Raw genomic sequence first — 14,036 nt, 5'->3', positions numbered from 1 at the left:
GTGTGAAAAAAAATATTCCTGATCTTCTGCTGCATACCAACAGACCTGTTACCTGCTGGGCACTTCCCAAAAACAGCTGTCACCTTTTACTCCTCAGGACAGGTGAAACTGGTTATAACTGCACTACCTTGTCCATGTTAATGTCATACCATGTACTTCTAGCAAACAAAAAAAATCATGCAAAAAATAGCTCAAAACTATACTTTTACAGCTGAAATGAGGATTTTTAAGTATATATACACCTGGTATTCCCTCTCATCAACATTCAAAGTAGCCCAGATTTTAGACATTAGGCAGCCAAGTGCTGCCACTCAGTGGTGTAATGGCTTTAAGCACCAATACTATTGGCAGTAAACTTAACACCGAGTAACCCCTCTGAGCCCCACTGGCACAAAAAGATATCATCATGCTGCAGGAGATGCAGCTAAGAAACATTCCAAGTGCAGTTTTATACAAGCAAATGTAAAGAGGCATCATGAAGACCACAAGTTTCACGTCACAAATAGACTTCAGTGGTTTCTCATTCAGCTGAACTCTTGCAGTTTCAAAGGATAAACTCCATGCGTGGCTGCCTAAATATTCATAAATTCATAATGCAGTTTTATAATTTCTAAAGACACATATTTTGTAATTCCCAAATTCATAATGTGTTTTTTCTAAAGAATAGGAAGGACATCTTTACTGTGCACTGTCAGTCCCATCACGTTAAATTAAAAAAAAACAACTTTAAAGCTGAGTTGGGTCAAAGGCCCCAGCAGGCACCTGGCGGAGCTGAAGGACAGCAAGTGCAAGAGCATCCTGCAGGTTAGATTTTCCAACTTAAATAATTCTGTGGTAACCATTTTTTGGCTAAACACTAAACCTGGCCTTCAAAACTATCTTGCTTGGATGCACATGGAATTCCAAAGTTGGGTCCAGATGTTAAAGAGCCAAAAAAATCCACTGAAACTTAGATTAAACAGTTGAAGATTGCAGCTGGAAAAGGAAGCACTGACATTTGCCCATTTGAAGTTTTATAGTTGTTTTTTTTAAAAAACATACATTGACCCTTACCTGCATTTCAAGAAGCTGGAATTCCAGTTGAAAAGACAGGGAGTAACACTTCCCTGATAATCTATGCTTCTGCACCGTCCTGTCTCTAGCTGTTATAAAATCAAGTTAGCAAAATAATCAATTTCATTTTGATTCAATGACTACTGCATTTCTTCCTTTAGTCATATTTAAAGTACCAACTGTTACCACTCCTCATGTAAAGAAGTTTGAATTGTTAAAAAACTCCAACAACTAACTCCACGTTCCCTCTGTGCAAAGCACAACAGTAGTTTGTCATTTTCCCATTAAGGACAGTATTTACTCAGAAAATATTCTGTCAATGAACCAAATCCTATTGTATTTTAAAGTAATTGTCTTTCAGCTAACAGTGAATTAGAACAGAGGTTTGCAGATGACCTGCAACCAGTATGCTCAATAAAGGGCACAAAATTGCTTACTTTTTTCCACTGTTTTCTTGGAATGACTTGTGAAATGAAACCCAGTAAACTCCATTAAAAATGAGAGATTTGTTTCTAGACTTTCAAGCTGAGCTTTCAGGTCTGATGGAGAGTCATGTCCTTTGGTTTCTCCCTGAGTTTCTCTTTGGAATGATTTTCTAGAATGAAAAAAAAAAAAAATCAAAAGGGGAAAATACCTAGAAATACCTAGATATAACATGTCAGTACAGCAATATCAGTAAATAAAAGGCATTGGTAATGGGGTCTGATGTTTTCAGATCCAAATCAGTTTTGAGAGTCAAGTTTCAGATCACATTGCTGGAAACAGTAAACTATTCTAACTTACATAAACCCTTCTATTCACTGCCAGATAGGCACACAGGTGGAAGTGTCCATTTTGAGAAATGTGCAAAAACATGCAAGAAAAGGGAACTAAGATGCCCGTACTCATCTAAGTGACATATTTTATCTACGGAATTTACATTTACCAACACATGGAAAGTCCTAACATAGAGGCAAAAGCTTATCCCAAGGAATTTTGACAAAGAAATCCTATTAATCTAACAAATGGGAAAAATGATAAAAAGGCATACATTGACTTCAGTATCTCCTCCTCAGAAAAGAAGGTGGATTCTTGTCGGATATCTTCATACTTTTCTGTCAACAGCCTAATTTCTTCTTCCAGGGCCTGAATTTCTTCTTCATAAGCTTGAAAAGTGCTCTCATCCATTTCTCAGAACTACTGTTACTACATAAAACAAAATAAGGATTTTTCTCAGGAACAAACAAGGAATCAGTTTTTTAAAAACACAAATGTAACATTAGGCAATTGTTTTAAGATACAGAGCACTACACAGTCTCCAGAGACAGAAGTTTAATCAGTATCTAATGGAGTCAAAGGCTTTAAGAACCTTTTTTATTAGTCTTTATTTGATCCAGGAGTGCATCCAGCTGTTTTACATTTGCTGTTAACAGAACAAGCTGCTCCACAGGTGAAAACCAATTGCAGTCAGATAAAAAATGGAACCCAGCTTTGACCAGTTGACCTAATGACTCACCTGAGCAGACGAGGCACAGCTGCTCCTAACACTGTTCCTAACACAATCTGCCTTCAGAGTAAACAGCAATAAAGAGACACAAATTGCAAAGACATTTCACCAATAATTAAAAACATAAACCTCAAAACAGTTTTCAAGAAAAATAATAATCTGACATTCATCCTAGCTACAACACATTCAGAAGTCTGTAAAAGACGTTATGTACATCAAAGCTAATGTGCTAATGTTTTTGGCAAGGAAAAGCCCAACATTTAGTTTTGTGGTTTTTTAAACCACGCCTACTCTATGTGCAAGTTTCACACTAACATCGTTCAGTAAAAAGTGAAGAGGGGGAAATAAAATTTTATTCGTTTATTTCATAGGAAGCAGTGCCTTTATAACACACGTAAGAAAACAACATCAAAGGCATGCTTTGCATAAAAAACTTACTTAACAAATAAAGGAAGTATACGCAATTACGTAACCACTCATCACCAGATTTTTTTGAACTGGATACAGTGAAGAAAGCCATGGTCATAATAAAGATTATGGTGTGAAAAAGAAAAACATTACAACAACCAGAACATTACCCGAGGTCAGCTGATCCCTCTTTTAACAGCAGTAACAGAAGACAAACAACTTACAGCTACTTAAACTCAAGGATTTCTATAGGCTGCAGAAGTCTCAAACACTAATTACGACTTCAAAGATTTTATATCTAGAAAAAAATGCTCTTTAATCAAGTAGAACAAAACTTTTACAAACATTTCTCCTATTATATATCATACGGGTATATATTTATAAATATTTGTGCATTAACAGCACAGCTTTCACATTTCTACGTACCTGCCCGTTTACACCCCCGAGTATTTGACTTTATGCTGCCACAAGAGGTGCTGGGAAGCGCTTTGGAGCGCTTGTGAGAACCGAAATGCTGCGTTCCGTGTCCGCTGCTTCCCTGCGGACCTTCAGAGCTCTCAGGGCGAGGCCGAAATCGCGACTGGTCCGAGGAGCCGGTGCTGAGCCGCGCCGAGGCTCGCAGGAGACACAGGGGCGGAACGGTGTCCAAGCAGCGCAGTCGGGAGCTCCGCAAGCCCCGGCAGCCGCCACAGCCGCGGACAGCCGGCGCTGAGGGAGAGGCGGAGGGAGCCGGCGCTGAGGGGAAGGGCAGAGAGAGCTCGGAACCGGCGCTGAGGGGAAGGGCAGTGAGAGCTCGGAACCGGCGCTGAGGGGAAGGGCAGTGAGAGCTCGGAGCCGGCGCGAGAGAGGAAAGGAGCCCTCAGAGCCAGCGCGCGCGCCCCGCGCTTTTCGAACCGCGCGCCAAGCCACGAGCCCGGGCGCTACCACCGCTGCTGCCCGAGCGGGAGGCGCTGGCCGCGCCTTCCTTCCCCTCCCTGTCCAATACCAGGGCTGTTGGGGGATAATTCCCGAGTTCTTTATTATAAATTAAAGGAAAAAGCCTTGCTTTGTCGGCTGTTCCCTTATTTACGTTAATTTTTGCTCACGTCTTCCGGAAAGCAGCTCTGCTTTTCTTCCCGGTTAGTCAAGTTCAAAGCGTCCGCTGCCACAAGACCCAGCCCCCGTGTGCTCACCACCCTTGACCGGCCGGAAACAAGAACCCGGCAGCCGATCGGAATCCAGCGGCACCACGAGGCGGAACCCTTTTTTTCGAGGGAGGGCTGGGAAGAGTTGCGAGGGGGAAGGTAAAGTGGTGGCACTGCGGGGCTCGCACATGGCGGCGGTGAGGCCCGGCCGGGGACACCTCCGGGGGTGGCGGGGCTGGCGCCCCTCAGGCCGGGGGTCCCTCGGCATCTCCCGGGAGGGTCGTGGCCGGGCTGGGCTGGGCTGGGCTGGGCTGGGCTGTGGGCGGCTCGCGGTCCCTCCATAGGGAACTCTGGGGTTATATTGTAAAGAGACTTTTGCGCTTATTCTGGCACATACAGGTCCAGGGTTTTAAAGAAACCCTAACGCCTGAACCCTGGTTTCCTGCAGCAGCGCGGGGTTTGCTAGCGCTGCGCTGGGACAGCGCGTGTGACCTACTGCCAGTCAAAGGAGTGCTCTGCTCATAAGGTTCTTTGTGGCTTTTTAATGCGCTGATCTGTCCATGATCCGTTATTCTAATCACATTATTTCCGTGAGTGTCCCTGAACTGTTTTGTTTCCTTGCAGAGGAACAGAGTGTGTGTTCTGGGTTTGACGCCTTGACTTTGCAGCATGGAGAAGGAACAGGTTTCCAGACGCTTGTATGTTGGAGGGCTTGGCCATACGGTTTCCAAGGCTGAGCTGGAAGAAAGATTTGGCAAGTTTGGGCGTGTTTCGGAGGCAGAGATTATTACCAGAAAAGATGATCAGGGTAATAGTTTTCTTTCATCTTTTAAAAGTTACTTGCTTTTCTGTTTGGAGCATGAAATGGAATTTTTGCTTCGGAGACATTTAGTTTTAAAGGAAATTATGAAACTACATAGAAATTAACTTAATGTTTGTCATTGATCAGGGAATCCTACGAAAACTTTTGCTTACATCAGTGTCAACATTTCTGATCCAGATCTGAGAAAGTGTAAGTGCTTTGGGTATTTTTTTTTTTGTGTGTTTTGTTTTGTTTTCTTCTTAGTTATGTTTTTGAGCCAAGTTATATTGCTGGTAACTCATATTGTCATGTCCAGTTGTGGTCACAGTAGAGCCTTTTTCATTCTCTTGTCAGGTTGATTTTATTTTCTTTTAGCTGCAGTTTTATGGAAGTTGCTTTGCTGAAGTTTTCAGAAATTGCTGTGAGCAGATTGAAAAGATTCCTTGTGACTGAAATAGGTGATTTGTGAGTTTCAGAGACTCATAGAATGGTCTGGCTTGGAAGGAACATTAATGATCATCTTATTGCACCCCCCTGCCATGGGCAGGGACTTCTTCCACTATCCCAGCCTGCTTCAACCCCTGTCCAACCTGGCCTGGGACACTTCCAGGGATGGGGCAGCCACAGCTTCTCTGGGCACCCTGTTTGTTTGTTCTCAGCCTTTTATGAAAAGGATATGTGCTTCAAATGCTTTCATCAGGTCTATGAAACACCGAAACTGAATTATGTGAGAGGAAACCTAGAAGAGTAGCTGATGTAAAGCTTTGTTTGCAGTGTGCCCCTGGATCTGGGGAATGCTGCCATTAGGCACTTCTGAAGTGGGAACTTCAGTTTTGGGTGTGAACCCTCTGGTTGAAGATTTGCATATTGGTCCTTTCAGTTACAGCCCTAAACCAAGTGAGCAATCAGGTATAAGGTCCTGTCGAGGGAACCTCAGGCTGCCATAGAAAAGAGGCCTAGTAAAGTCTGTGATGTGCTTTTTTATTTCTTTTTAATGTAGAAAATACTCATTGCCTATCTCTTTGTTTTGCAGGCATATCAATTTTAAATAAAACAAAATGGAAAGGGGGGACACTGCAAATTGAGTTGGCCAAAGAAAGCTTTTTGCACAGGTAGAAATCAGTCTTTTCGAATGCACATTGTTGCTAAAACTACTTTTTTTCCTGCTTATCTAGTAATATTACAACAGTCCTTCATCTTGTACACTCTTATTGTTTGTGTTTTTATAGACTCTGTGGGCTGTTGATTTATGTTTGATGCTGTAACACATTTTGCATCATTATTCCCTCAAAGGTGATGAGTGTTAATTCCCTGAGTAGTGAGTAGTTGCTGTTTGGTGGGAAGGGATCACTGCCAGCTCCAGTTCTGGGCACACTTTTTTCTATGTGTGTTGTACTTTCTGCTACAGGCTGGCCATGGAGAGGGAGGAAGCAAAGCTGCAGAAGGAAAAACCACAGAGAAATAACCAAAAGGGTCTGTTGGAATCGCTGAAAGAGACAGGAGTTGTGGACTTCCACATGAGAGCAGTACCAGGTACAGAGGTGCCAGATCATAAGGTATGGTGGGGGTAGAGATACAAGAAAAATAAAACAAGAAAAAGAGAGCTCATTGCATCTGAATTCATGCCAAATTTATGCTTTATGTAAAGAAACTTAATTATTAAGGGTGACAGTCCAAGCTGTGAAAAGTACTCTGAGGAAATACCTCATGTGTAGACATGGAGAAGGCTCCTGTCATTTTTTGCAATGACTGGAAATAATCATGATCATATTGTCTACTTCTGAAATGAGGAAATGCTCATTTCAATGCTCACAAAAAATTGGAAATTTTTGTGAAATGAGGAAATGCTTTGTTTCTCATTTATATTGGGAATATGGTTGTGTCACACTTAAAAGCTTGTAAAGGGAATATGTGACTTATTTCTATGCACCACATAATAACTTCTGGTGACGGGGATGGGCTTCAGCACAGGATCAGGGTCTGCACATGCTTACAAAGGTAAGAATAAAGTCACTCAACATGCAAATTTAGGCAACAAAATTTGAATTTAACACAAAGTTTTCAAAGCACAGAATGGTTTAGGAGGGATTTAATTTTTTTTTTTTGTGAGAAGGGGGAAAAGAGCAAAATAATTGTGATCCTGTCTTTGTAGGTACCAATGTTAATTCATAAGCCAGAAACCCTGTATTAAAAACAGTACTTGCAAGGAAATTTAGCACTTTATTATCACTCTTTATTTGTAGGTTGTTGAAATTTAGTTTTTTGGTTGGTTTTGTTTTGTTTTTGAGAAGAAGCCTAGCCAAGTTGTATGGTAGGGCTCACTAGAGAGAATAAAGAAAAAAAAAAATTAGTCACATGTGGTTCTTTATTTGTGTTTTTGTTATTCAAGTATAAATATTTGTTTTATTCCAGAGTTACTTCCACTCTCTTTTTTTAACACTGATTATTTTTCTTTTCTTTTAGAAATGGGTAGTTGGAAAATTTGGCAGAGTCTTGCCCATCTTGCACCTCAGGAATCAGCAAAAAAATAAAATATCCTTTTCTGATTGTTTGGCCTTGAACACAGTTCCCCTCCTTCTTTTGTCATATGGAAAAACAGTTGCTTGACAGTTCTAATTTTTACTGCTCTGTCAGGCTTAATTTAGTGAATCTCCCAAGTAAATCCTGCAGTAAGTTTGTGTGACTTGAATAGTTCTTTTACACTGCATTCAGTTGCTTAAAGGCTTATGGTCATGACATGAAAAAGGATTTTTTGCTGTCCTTTCCTGCAGAATTCAGTCTGCTCATAAAGCTCTGAGTCTGCTGAAAGAATTGGGGTCTTTCAAATCCTTAACTCAGACTAACGTTGTGAAATATGACCCCTCAAAGTATTGCCACAACCTAAGGAAGCTGGAGGCAGACCTGGCCCATGCAGCTCCTGTGTCCCAGCTCACCTGGAACCTGGAAGGGGGAGATGACAGCACGACCAGGAAGAGGCGAGGGGAATTCCCTGGGATGAGGAAACCGCCGGAAAAACGGAGGCAGCTGGGCTGTGAGGCCCTGAATGGAGCAGCTCTGTCCTCTGGGTCCCCATCACATCCAAAACACACAGACTCTCCACAGCTCCACCAAAGATCAAAACCCAAACCTAGTGAGGAGTTGGAATTGTCTCCAGCAAGGAGACTGGATGGGAAAATATCAGTGAGGGGTTTATTATCAGATCAAAGCAATGCTAATGGAGTTACAGCCAAAACTAATAGCAGTGTTTCTGATAGTGACATTGATTCTGAAGAGGAGATCAGAGCAATGGTAAAGAGAGAGACAGAAAGACAGAAAGCTGAGACAAGTGTTGAGACTGAAAGTGAGCACTTGGAAATTGTTGGGGATAATTTTGAATTAAAATACAGTAGCCACTGGTCTTTAAGCAATTTGGATGCCACAAAGAAAGCTATGAAAGGAAGTAAGAAAGAGAAAGAGACTATGGAGTGTGATAATGGTTATGATTCAGCAGATACAGATGAGATTATTGCTGAAAGTAAAACTCTGGAAGACTCTAAACAGGGAAAGGTGAAAAGAAAAGAAATATTAGGTAAAAAAAAATGTGGCATTGTAAATGGCTCCTCACTGAAAACTCACAGTTTAAAAGATGAACACATTGAAAGAAAAGGGAAAACTAAAAAATCCAGAATTGCTGCCTTGCAGAATTCAGCAGCCAGCAGTACACCAGAGACACGTGATAGTGACAGCTCTTGTTCAGAGTCTGAAAAAGGGGAGTCTGAAATCAGCTCTGATTATGAGTCCATGATGCGAAACTGTTACCGCTTAGACCTTACCTTGGAGAACTTAAAAGCATTGGCTACAGAAAACACTGAGACATCTGCAGAGGGGTCAGGCAGTGAAGAGACTCCTTGTCAGTCCAGCATTGAAGATAATTCCAAGGATAATACTGTAAATAAATCAAAACTTTCTAAATTTCATCTTGCAGTTAAAAAAAAACCCATCTGCCCTGAAGATGTGCTGGCTGATATTATAGCAGGGGAGGAGGATGCTGCTAAGGAAGGCTCCAAGGGACAAAGTAATTCACATTTGAAATATCAGCCCTTCAGAGGAATGGGGTCCCTTCATATAAAAGAGTTAAGTAAGGACAGCACTGGGTTAAAGAAGAAGTCTGTAGAAAGTTTAGGACTTGAAGCTTGTAAATATTACTGTGGGGAGGACTCATCTAAAAATCAGCCAAAGAAACGTCCCTTCTGTTCACTTGAAGTCAGCAGCAAAAAGACAGATAAAGTGCCTTGTGAACAGCATGAGGAGTTGTCAGCTGCTGCCTCCTCAGCAGGTCAGAGACTTCAACCTGGTTCCAGGCCTCATTTGCAAGGGAAGAACAAAGTTGTGAGTTCTCTGCAAGACCAAAATTCAGAGCACAGAGCTGCTGCTGCTGGTACTGACCAGGGTGATGGAAGCAGTGACACGGACAGTGACGCTGCAGAGGCCCAGGAACATGTTAAACAACAGCTGAAGAGTCCAAAACTGCTTTCCAAAACATTAAAGAGGAATACAAGCAAAAAAAATCCAGAATGTGAGGATAATAAAGGTGGGAATGGGAACACAAGCCTTCTGAAAGATGAGGAGCTTTGTCTTCGTGCTGCTGCCTCAAAGGAGCCCAGTACACGAGAAAAACAGCTCCAGGACAACCAGAGGAGGCTGGCAGCTCTGGAAGAGAGACACAGAGAGAGGGAATTACAGAAGAAACTCATTCAAGGAGCTCTTTCAAATCTGGTAATTACAAATTACCTGAATAGTCCACAGTACAAGAGGGTAATTAATATATATGGAGTAAGATGTTTTAAAATCATAATTGGATTCAAATTCAAATGGAATTTCTGATGACATTGCCACTTTTCTTTTGAGAGTATACAAAATGCTAGATACCTCCTTCCTGGAATACCTGGAGAGTTGCAAAAGGAACAGCAGATTCCCCTTTTTGCGCCATGGAAATGTCTTTCAGATTGTCATGTCTGAGTGTACCAGGTATTTGGTATGTTTGACTTGACAGTTCTCTCTTTCCTAGGATAGGGAGCCAGCAGGAAAGCACAAACACATCATCTTCAATTCTGATGTGGAAGACGAAGCTGAAGTGGATGAGATGTTGAAAAAAGATGCAAGTCTGGGAAATATGCATGGAGAAGTAAGTGCTACTGGGAAACAATCAGTATGACATAATCAGAAAGTTGAATTTTTATACCAAACTATCTCATGTAGTAACACCTGAGTTTCCCTTTGCATGGGTATTTTGCCTATGGCAAAACTGAGTAGTCATAACTGTAAAGCAGAATTGTACAAGGTGTGTGGACAAGGTAAGATTTGAAGCACATGGATCAGGAAGAGAGCTGGTTGTGCAAGAAATTTGCTTTTTCAGCTAAACTGGAGAGCAGACAAACAAAGTTGGTACTGATTTACAATCTCAAATTTATGTGAACAGCTGCTTTTCTTTTCTGTTCCTGTAACAAAGGAGAACTCAGCTCCCAGACCTTCGGGCAGACTGTTTGATAGCAGTGAAGATGAGCAAGAGGATACGGATGACGAGCGATTCAAAATTAAGCCTCAGTTTGAAGGCAAAGCTGGTGAAAAAGTGAGTGAAGCCATTACTGTAATTTAGTTTTCCTGTAGGTCTCCATAACATCACTTCAGAAGAACATTACCTATATAATTTCATTCTTGCTGAATATGATTTTTATGAACTTAAAATAGAATTCCCTTAAAGGAAGGACATAATGTGTGGTGGGAAGCGGGAGGAGTTTCTTTGACATTGTCATCTTTGTATACAAAGAAAAAACTGGAAAAGGCATCAAAAGCTGAAGGTAAAGAGTACGTTGCCATTGTTATAATAAAAGAAAAAAGTTACTGAATGATGATTTTCTTCTCCAGTGCTTAAATAGCATCTGTTTCATTTGTTCAGCTCCTGCAGCTGCAGTCCCGCTTCGGCACCGATGAAAGGTTCCGCATGGATGCTCGATTCCTTGAGAGTGACAGTGAGGAAGAAGGTAAAGCTGATCACATTTCCCGGTTACTGGTAGCCATAGAGCCTTTCAACAGCCTTTCCTGCTTTACTAGGATCTTCTGTAAAGCATCTGTCAGCAGCAGGGGAGCTGCACGTTTGTGTGATGCAAGCAGGGAACAGATTCAATAAATGCTCTGACTTTGCCATGAAATAGATGCCTATGGCATTTCTAATTAAAGGCTTTCTACAGTGCAAGGCAGAAAACCTTTAAGTAGCTTCAAGATAAAGGAAGTGATGTGTTCATAGATGGGAGCTTGTCTAGTACTGTAGTAAATGTTATGCATCCCACATTACTGGCTTAGCAGAGAAAATAGAACATATTTATTATTCTCTTAGCAGAGACAAACAGCCTGAAGGCAGATGAAGAAGAGGAGCTTGCTGCAGAGAAAAAGAAAAATCTGGAAATACTGGGAAGCCTCCTGAATATCAACCTGGAGCAGCCCAAGCCAAATAAAACAGCGAGTGTGAAGAAATTCAAGTATGAATCACCCACTGTCAGTAAAGAAGGAGGTTTAGGAAGGCTAAGGCTTTTTAGGAAGGAAAATGAAAGACCCTGAAATTTTGAATTTTGGAAGATGGGCATAAAGGGTTTCTGTGTGTTTTGGGTTTTTTGCTCCTTTTGGACTATTTGAATTTATGGAGTGTTTGTACTAGAAGAAATATATCCACATTTATATGGATAGCTGTATTTATGTAGCTCCTCAAGAGATTATCAGATGCAGGTATAAACTCACTGCATAACACACAAGTGAGGGTTGTGTTTTATCTGAAACATCACAATTTGATGAAATGCACTTCCGTTTATGTTTCCTGACCCAGACACTGACTAGAGGGTGCTTTCTAACTGCCAGTTACATTTTGGATCAATTTAGAGCTTTTTTTGGTAAATGTGAATTCCAGTCTGACTGTAAAAGTTTGAGGTAGCTTTCAGTTTGGCATTTAGAATGTACAATGTTGTTTCTGTTCCTTTCTGTTTTTATAGAGACATTAATGCCCTCCGTTATGATCCAACAAGAGAGGACCATGCAGTTTTTGAAAGGAAACCAAGTGCTACAAAAAAGGAGAGGTACTGTTACAGTTTGGTAACTAGAATTGTGGTGTTTCATCCCATAGAAAGATGGTTATAGCAACAGACTGAGTTTGAAATTATGCAGATTGCTCTGATTTTAATGTAGTTCTCACTGTGGTTGCTAAAATCAACATACGTCACTCTGTTGGGAATGGCGAGAAGAACGATACAAACTCTCTTGTGAGTTGAACAGGAAAGAAAAGTTTATTACCTCAGATCTTCTTTTATAGACTGATACGTGAAAGTACAGAAAGGTAAAACTCTTACTGGTTAGTAAACTAACACATCACCATCATTGGTCAGTGGGGTTCACCACCCCTCGACCTTCTCTTGCAAGAAAACAAGGAACTGACAAACAGCACCTGCAAGGATTTTTTCTATCTCTGAGGATTGTTTTAATTCCTCTTTATGATTTCCCAGACCACTTTCTCAGGTGAGACTGAGAAGGTTATGCAGCCTGCTTCTCCACAGGCAATGTGCTGCCTGCTTTTGCTCATAGTTAGCATCCATAAACATAGTATAGGAATTGTCACCACTAAAACCAGCATGTAGTGTCATCTTTCCTTTCTAATCCATCTTCTTTCTGCATGCGATTTTCTGACCTCACTGAACATGAGAAAGGTCAATTCAGGGACTTAGAGATTTGCAGGTCTGTAGGATAACCGAATTTGCTGTTGGCATTTCAATGATTCTTGATTTCTATGTTACCATGTATTGTGAAGGGAAAAGTCACTTAAGGACATAGCTAACAAAAAAGGATACTCATTCCTGCCTTTAGACTCCAGCCTCAGCTGTTTCCCCACTGCTTACCCTTGAACGTGAACCAATCCTTAATGGCTTGGATACGTTTAGGGAGACATGAAGAGCAAGGTGGCTCTTAGGGAAGCTGTCTTTGAAAAGGACATGTGTTGAGTTGCTATCCTTAAACAATCTCATTTCAGAAAAGCCAAGAGGAAGAAGAAAGAAGAGAGTGAGATACAACCTCAGGTGTCTGAAAAAATCTATTATGATATTGCTGCTGATTTAAAAGACCTGTTTGGATCTTCAAAGAATAATCCAGAAAAGACAGTGGAAATACCCTGGGACAAAGAGGACGCACAGGACTCTGCCCCAGACAAACGTCTGGAACCTTTGCCTGAAAATGACAGCACTCAGGAGTCCAGTGCTTTCAAGTTTTCCTTCTTTGGAGACACAGAGGACTTGGGCATCAAAGAAGGTAAGGCCAAATGTGCAAGAGATGCCTAGAACAAAGTGGAAAATCCCGGAGCAGAGCTACAGCTCAGAAAATCAGGGAGGAGAAGATTCTATCCTTCCCGAATCTGTCTTCTCCAGTGTAAATATTTCACTAGAAAAGAGGAATTTTTCCTGGCAAGTAGAAAAATAATCTGGTTTTGACTTCTCTTTCTTTTTGGTGCTGGTTTTGCAGAGCCTTACGTACTAGGAACAATAAAACCGCTAAAAGTCACGTGGCAAGAAGATCCACATTTCCAAGACAGCAGTTCTGAGGGTGATGATGAGCCTGAGACATCAGAAATTGAGGAAGACCAAGAAAGGCAAGTTCCATTTGTATTTGTTGTCTACTTGGCTGTAGTAGTTGGATGCTGTGGGAATATTAATGGCAGCACTGAGGAAATGGGAAACTGACACTGCACACCTCTGAGCAAGGAAAGCCAAAAGGCAAAGACACACAGTCAGTTTTCTTGTAAAAAGTGGGGGTTCTTTAATAGAAGGCTTTATTTGCTTACTATGGAGTAGAGCTCTTCCATGTACACCATTTCTCTGAGGCACTACAGCTCTAACTTGTGCTCAGGGCATTTGATAGGACCTTCGAGGATGCTAAAACCCCTTTGTACTTGTCTAGGGTTCTTTCTCTACCATGCACAGAAAGTGCTAGAGTTTTCTTCTTCTCCAAAGATGACGAACGCCTAAGAGGTAAGACACAACTTCTTCAGCCCCCTTTTGTATATTTTTCCCTTTTAAACCCTTACTGGACTTGAGTAAGGAGGAAAAGATGCCTCCTGGTTATGAATGCTCTGTAGTCAAAATCCTCCATCCTT

The 14,036-nt window shown here is 41.4% G+C and overlaps 2 protein-coding genes across 5 annotated transcripts in view; one reads left to right on the top strand and one right to left on the bottom strand.

Moving 5' to 3' along the window:
• The window catches only part of CENPP (centromere protein P), a 111,825-nt gene extending 107,722 nt beyond the window's left edge, over positions 1-4,103 (bottom strand). Inside the window, exons 1-4 of the mRNA XM_015640546.3 lie at positions 3,374-4,103; positions 2,084-2,238; positions 1,491-1,648; positions 1,054-1,142 (exon numbers count right to left, since the gene is read on the bottom strand). Of these exons, the coding sequence (XP_015496032.1) occupies positions 1,054-1,142; positions 1,491-1,648; positions 2,084-2,220 (384 nt within the window). The 5' untranslated portion in view covers positions 2,221-2,238; positions 3,374-4,103. The remainder of the gene's footprint in view (positions 1-1,053; positions 1,143-1,490; positions 1,649-2,083; positions 2,239-3,373) is intronic.
• Positions 4,104-4,221: 118 nt separating this feature from the next.
• NOL8 (nucleolar protein 8) lies at positions 4,222-14,029 on the top strand. 4 transcript variants are annotated; one of them, XM_015640528.3, is made up of 15 exons: positions 4,222-4,268; positions 4,696-4,879; positions 5,021-5,083; positions 5,907-5,985; positions 6,282-6,429; positions 7,337-7,405; positions 7,718-9,628; positions 9,921-10,037; positions 10,362-10,481; positions 10,809-10,893; positions 11,250-11,388; positions 11,893-11,976; positions 12,921-13,195; positions 13,406-13,532; positions 13,841-14,029. In XM_015640528.3, exons 2-15 carry the CDS (start codon positions 4,741-4,743, stop codon positions 13,974-13,976), a joined length of 3,492 nt encoding a protein of 1,163 aa, XP_015496014.1. In that variant the 5' UTR covers positions 4,222-4,268; positions 4,696-4,740; the 3' UTR covers positions 13,977-14,029. The 4 variants fall into 4 exon arrangements, with proteins under 4 accessions (XP_015496014.1, XP_015496012.1, XP_015496013.1 ...); XM_015640526.3 differs by having other exon boundaries at positions 11,247-11,388; positions 13,841-14,028; XM_015640527.3 differs by lacking the exon at positions 4,222-4,268 and adding an exon at positions 4,400-4,597 and having other exon boundaries at positions 11,247-11,388; positions 13,841-14,028.
• The last annotated feature ends 7 nt before the right edge of the window (positions 14,030-14,036 follow it).

Source organism: Parus major, chromosome 12 (assembly GCF_001522545.3).
Source record: "Parus major isolate Abel chromosome 12, Parus_major1.1, whole genome shotgun sequence".
NCBI classification, from domain to species: Eukaryota; Metazoa; Chordata; class Aves; order Passeriformes; family Paridae; genus Parus; species Parus major.
Note: the sequence above shows the minus strand (reverse complement) of the source record. Positions and strands in the feature narration are given on the sequence as shown.

Coding starts and splice junctions, on each gene's coding strand:
- NOL8 (XM_015640526.3), top strand. CDS start 4,741: ATGGAGAAGGAACAGGTTTCCAGACGCTTGTATGTTGGAGGGCTTGGC. Junction 5,084..5,906: donor TGATCCAGATCTGAGAAAGT/GTAAGTGCTTTG, acceptor TTTGTTTTGCAG/GCATATCAATTTTAAATAAA. Junction 6,430..7,336: donor CAGAGGTGCCAGATCATAAG/GTATGGTGGGGG, acceptor CTTTTCTTTTAG/AAATGGGTAGTTGGAAAATT.